At 44.7% G+C, this 6,032-nt stretch overlaps 1 protein-coding gene across 1 annotated transcript; it reads left to right on the forward strand.

Annotated features, from left to right (window-relative positions):
- Window positions 1-1,190: 1,190 nt before the first annotated feature.
- rpia (ribose 5-phosphate isomerase A (ribose 5-phosphate epimerase)) lies at window positions 1,191-5,375 on the forward strand. The gene is made up of 9 exons (XM_028395355.1): window positions 1,191-1,511; window positions 1,978-2,038; window positions 2,831-2,886; window positions 2,975-3,034; window positions 3,185-3,249; window positions 3,333-3,401; window positions 3,717-3,858; window positions 4,053-4,152; window positions 4,240-5,375. Exons 1-9 carry the CDS (start codon window positions 1,320-1,322, stop codon window positions 4,335-4,337), a joined length of 843 nt encoding a protein of 280 aa, XP_028251156.1. The 5' UTR covers window positions 1,191-1,319; the 3' UTR covers window positions 4,338-5,375.
- The last annotated feature ends 657 nt before the right edge of the window (window positions 5,376-6,032 follow it).

The raw sequence follows: 6,032 nt of genomic DNA on the forward strand, positions 1-6,032 counted from the left end.
CAATGACAGGCCAGCAGCAGCTTCTCAGTCCATCCTCATGGTACAAAATATAAATATATAAAAAAAAATGTGCTGATTCAATTATTTCACACATCAGAACGATGCATTCACAGTGCCCCGGTTTTTATTAGTTGCTTTCCCCCAGATATCCGAATGGCAGCTCCCTCATGCAGTTCTGTTCAACTTTTGTCTTACAGATGTGAGAAAGATGTCCAATTTAAGCAGATGTCTCATGCTGAGATAGCAAAGCATGAAAGGAAAAGCTCAGAAGCATTTGCATAATCCTTGGACTAAGCCTTAAGACAGCAGGGAAGGAAGAGATTGTGAGCTATGAAGTAATATGTACAGTTTGCAATGCAAAGTTTAGTTTTTATCAACTCTCCATTATAATCCACGGCAAAGGTATTAGTTTCTAACTTTGGACCGAGTCTTCTTCTCACGTGGCAGTACTGTTGTTGTTCCTCGATATCTTCACTGTACTGATGATTTTTGGAAGAGCAGCAATCTTCTCTCAGAGGACTAAATATCAGAGACGTAACTCCTCTGTTTGTGAACCTTCCTCCTCCTCCTCCTCCTCCTCCTCCTTCTTAATTGGATTTGTTTGAAAAATTGCGTAACTGTGGTGTTTGGTTTAGTTTCCTTCTTTTCCTGATTTCATATAGCCGACTTTTTCTAATCATGAATGTATGACGTGTGGATTTTTATATAGCATACTAATTTAGGTGTCAAACAGAATCTGTAATTTTGTCAAAAAGATCAGCTATATTTGTAAGCTGTAATATGTAAAAATGAGAAAAAAAATGGTTATCAAACAGAATGTGTTGGTTTATTATAGTATATATATACTGTACACTGAAAAAGAGAGACTATCTCAAGCTGTTTGCCAAATAAAAAGTAGTAGTGATGTAAATATGTGTGTGCCATATTATTTTATGTTATTCTTTGTGCAACAATTATAAATATGTACCACAAAACTATCATAATTTAGGTAGCAGATGATGATTATAACGTTCATGCTCCTCTGAGGAAGGACCCTAGCTCATCTTTGGCGCCACCCTGTGGTCAAAGTTTATATAACTAAAGCTGTGTAATGTGATTTTATATCATACAGAATGTAACAGGCGTCTGTGCACTTTGTTTAGTGGCCATGTGGTGTCGCAGTTGTGCTGCGCCTGCGCAGAAAAGCGCAGATCTATAAGTCATATGAGACAGAATAAGACAGGTGACCAGCTTTAAAGCGAACAGGCAGCAGCAGCAGCAGCAGCAGAGGGGGACCTCTCCGCTGTGGGGCCGTCTCTTTCTGTGTGGTGGGCCGGGTCATGAGACTTGAGGTGTGGGCCTCTCCTCTCAGTAAGCTCGCTGCTGGATTCCTCTCCCCCGCAGCATCCTGGAGGCTGACGGCGGCGCTCAGCAGCCAGAAACACGTGTGTCTGATCAGTCGGTGTGCGGCTAACATGGCAGAGGAGGCGAAGAAGCTGGCTGCGTACGCCGCTGTGGATAACCACGTCCAGGTAGGCTGGAGTGTGTGTTTGTGTGTGCTGTTAGCCGCTTTTGCTAACATGTTTACACTTTAGCAAACACGTTCTACTAGCTACACAGCTGCATGCTACTACAGCTAGCTTGTTACCTAACTTGAATGGTTTGTAAGGGAATTAGCTCGGTGTTATGCACACTTGTGCTAACTTTGTTCAGCATTAAGGACTAAATATACTTTAAACTACGTTACAGCATGCTATTAGCTGCTATTTAAGCTAACGTGGAGGTGAAATCAGCTGACAGCTGCATCACATTGCGTAATTGATCATATATAAGTGTATTTATTTGGTCATGTTTTACTTTCTTGCAGCATAAAACTACAAACTATTATATCAAACTGCTTCTCATAATCGTGTCAGTGAATGATTGTGCAACTTGTGACAGTTACTTTGCTTCCTGGTGTGAAATGTCATGATGCATGACTTCTCCTCTGTCTTGCAGAACAATCAGGTGGTTGGAGTGGGCAGCGGCTCCACCATCGTGTATGCTGTGGACAGGTTAGGTGAGTAAAGTCACTGTAATTTCACTTTATTCCAGCTTATGTGTTTATTACATACACATCTGCTCCCAGGGTTTGTGTCTTAAGCTGATTGTTTGCTAACATGATCTTCACACACACCGACTAACTTCATGTCCTCTGTTAGAACTTCCATGCATCTCTTCTTTGACCTCACCTCTTGACCTCTTGCCTGGCAGCTCTACTTTCAACATCCTTCCAATATAACCACTCTCCTTCCTCTGCACATGTCCACATCATCTCAATCTGTCCTCTCTGACTTTGTCCAGCTGTCCCTCTGCTGTGCTTATTTTCTGATTCTGTCCATCCTCCTAAAGTGAACCTCAAGACCTTCATCTCTGCTACCTCCAGCTCTGCCTAGAAAAGTTTAGACACGGTCTGCTCCTATATTTACACAAACAGCTTAGCGATCATAAAGCATACAGATCCTGTGTCTGGCTTCAGCAGAAAGCGGTCCACAGCACCAGTGATGGTGACCACTAAGCATCTTGCTAATATGAGGGGGCAGATCAGGTGAACATGGATGGTGTTGGATGATAGAGAAGGTGAAGGTGTTAGGCTGGTGGGCTGTCCTGGTGGAAGCACGCTCCTCTTGTCCTACTGAATCCTACTCATTTTTTTCTGTAGCTGTCTCAAGAGCTCAGTGCTTCATGCAGACCTCACTGATGGAAGCCAGGGACTCTGTGTCTTTCACTGTTGTTTGAGTTTTCTGTGTTTTTATTACCGATTCAGAACATAAATGCTCGCATGAACTGTTGTCCTGTCCTGTTGTTGCAGCTGACAGAGTGCGGCAGGAGAAACTCAACATTGTGTGTGTGCCCACCTCCTTCCAGGTTAGTGTGTGGAAGACTGTGGCTGCTCTTTAAACTGAAACATGAAGTGACACGAGTGACCGCTGGCTGTCTCGTTGTCCTCCCACAGGCTCGCCAGCTGATTCTGCAGCACGGCCTCACGCTGTCGGATCTGGACCGGCACCCAGAGGTATGACGAGCTTGTTTCAAGTGAATCTGAAGTCCGTGGAAATGAGGAAAAAGCTGCAATATGTTGCAGCTCAGCCCCCGTCAGCTGGAGTTGGAGCAGTGGAGGTTATTCCTCTCTGAGCTGTGTGTGTGTGTGTTCTCTCCCACTCAGCTCGATGTGGCGATCGACGGAGCGGACGAGGTGGACACAGACCTCACGCTGATTAAAGGCGGCGGGTGAGGACAGGTCTGGACAGAATGTAACCAGCGTCCGCTGTGGTTTGTGTCTCACGCTCTGCGTCTCTCTCTGTGTCTCGCAGCGGCTGCCTGACTCAAGAGAAGATCGTAGCCGGCTGTGCTAAACATTTCATCGTCATCGCCGACTACAGGTCTGTGCTCATTAACCTTTAGAGGTTCAGTGACTGCAGGATTTCTGCCCGTTCATGTTTTTAATTTATAAATATAAATCATCTGCTTTGGAGGATTTGAAGTGCATTAGCAAAACCTTGAAAAATAAATCCTTTCTAATGTTCGCTGAGTTTCAGCTCCAGCACTCGGGAGCAGAAATTGGACATTTTAAATGACAGAGAAAGGATTAAAAGTCATTGTGCGTGTGTGCACGGTGTGTTTCAGGGTTTTAGTGTCACAACAAACACTCTTTTGGGAGTTTTATTTATGCCTTGGTTCCTCCCCGCTCCTTCCAGGAAGGACTCCAAGGCTCTGGGCCAGCAGTGGAAGAAGGGGGTTCCCATCGAGGTGATCCCCATGGCGTACGTTCCCGTCTCCAGGACGATAGCCAAGCGCTTCGGAGGGGAGGCCAACTTGCGGATGGCTGTCAGTAAGGCGGTAAGTGGACTGATTCCAGCACTCCGGTTTATTAGGAGCCATCACACCCTCTTTACTCACAGCTGTGTGTTCTGCTTCCACAGACTGGTCGGAATGATGAGTGTTAAAAATTAAGTTTTGCGTTATGTTGTTGTGTTTGAGCCAGGACTTTATAAATACAGATCCAGAAAGATCCAGATTCTGCTTCTTCACAGGGCCCTGTGGTCACTGACAACAGCAACTTCATCCTGGACTGGAAGTTCGAGCATGCTCAGAACTGGAAGGAAGTCAACACGGCAATCAAGATGATTCCAGGTGAGGAGATGGAGCGCGAAGCGTGGCTGTGATCTTCTGTTTTTCTGTCTCGCATTTTAAATTCTCTGTGCGTCCCCTCTTCTTAAGGTGTGGTGGAGACGGGGCTCTTTGTCAGCATGGCTGAACGGGCCTACTTCGGCATGGAGGACGGAAGCGTGCAAGTCCGGGATCCTCCGGTCAACTGATGACACGTTTTATGCGTCTCCTCTCACGAACGACCTCACGTCACCCCGCAAGTGCGCTTTACTACTCGTAACAGTCACACACAGTTGATTTTTCTCATCTTGCCGCCGGTGCTTCTGATTCTGTGAGATTTTAAAGTGCCTGATGAGTAAAATCAAGTGTTTTAGTGTCAGTTAGTCTTAGGGGAGGGTTTTCCTGTAGTTATTGAGGGTATAGTGAATGTCTGCAGGTTTGAATTAAGGCGTGCCTTAGATTAAAAAAAAAAAAAAAGATGTGGGCCAGCATGCTTTGTCGTCCTGTCTGTATTTCAGCCTCACCAGGTTTACACATTCCATTTTAGTTCATGACAGAATCATTTGTAATCTTTGTGACACAGCCATGTGGCTTCCTGCCCTGGATGAAGAGAGAGTTAGGAAATGCTTGTGGTTTCCACTCAAGAGTTATCAGGGTTAAAGTCTGCAGCCTGGCTGTCTTTAAAAAAACAAACAAACCACTGAATGTGTGTACTTCACTGCATGCACCTTCATCCACGGCGCTGCTGTCTTGTTGTGCCTGTGTAATGGTCACTTATTCCCCACACAAGCTGCCATCGTTGTTTAAAAGTTGTGTTCGATTTAACGGTGAACTGCTGTAGCTTAACTGTGGTCCAGTAGGTACATCTGATGTGCCTTGGCATGCCTAAGCAATTAGAAAGTGAGATCGTGTAGCACTGTCAGCACTGTGACGTCCATCTGCTCACTCTGCTTTAGGCTCACGATGCCTTACACTCGAAAGTGCGTCTTTGTGTGTAGACTCAGGAGAACACCAAGGCTGGGAGATCTGATGCAGTTGTGTCATTCTGTTTTCTCTCTGGTCTCATGCATTGTAATTTTTCGGTCTTGGTCTGAAGACGGGTGCAGTTTATGTCTAAACCTCAAAGAACTTTGGATATTTTTGCACCAGCATTTCTTTTCTTTACCAGTTAACTGTGATCTATGATTCTGCTGATCTCTCTGAAGGTACGATTTTCATTTGTCACCTAATACAGGACCAAAACAATGTTGGTTTGTCTCTGTGTGTGTGTGTGTGTTTATTCTGGACTGTGCACCACAAGAAGTAAAAACATGAATTGATTATGTGATTATGATCAGAGAGCATATTTATATGCACTCTGATCAGAATCAGACATAATTTATTGATCCCAGGGGGAATAAACGTAGGCAATTAACTGACAGCGTGGAAGCAGATTTGTTGATAAAATATTTGCTGGCATTTCCCCTCTTTGGCCACAGGGAGGCGCTACAAACATCTTTAACTTGCTGCAAAGTGCAGCAAAGTCTGGTAACACACTGACCTCATATGACCACTGAAAGTGACACGATAGTCGTGTTTGTGATGCAAATGTCTCTATATATTATATGTGTGGTGCGTTCAAAGACCTTATTCTGCATCGTAATTTCGTCTATTAATCATTTCGTCATCATTATTAATCATAACTGAATAAAAACAATCAGGCATGCCTTTTATAGATATTATGTCACGGCCCTCCCTGTCTGTTTACAATGGGGTGACACACTCGTGACCAGGAACAGGAACTGCCTGACATCTCTGAGCCACGTTGGTGCTTTTATGTCGGCTCTCTTGACAACTACTCATGACTGACAACGCTTCTCATCAAATCCGCTGCTTCCATTTCACTCACGCTAGACCGCGAATCT

Source organism: Parambassis ranga, chromosome 22 (genome assembly GCF_900634625.1).
Source record: "Parambassis ranga chromosome 22, fParRan2.1, whole genome shotgun sequence".
Taxonomy (NCBI): domain Eukaryota; kingdom Metazoa; phylum Chordata; class Actinopteri; family Ambassidae; genus Parambassis; species Parambassis ranga.

Excerpts from the sequence above, each read along its gene's own strand:
- rpia (XM_028395355.1), top strand. The coding sequence starts at position 1,320 with ATGAGACTTGAGGTGTGGGCCTCTCCTCTCAGTAAGCTCGCTGCTGGA. Across the intron at positions 2,039-2,830 it reads GTATGCTGTGGACAGGTTAG|CTGACAGAGTGCGGCAGGAG; the intron begins GTGAGTAAAGTC and ends CTGTTGTTGCAG. Across the intron at positions 3,859-4,052 it reads GGATGGCTGTCAGTAAGGCG|GGCCCTGTGGTCACTGACAA; the intron begins GTAAGTGGACTG and ends GCTTCTTCACAG.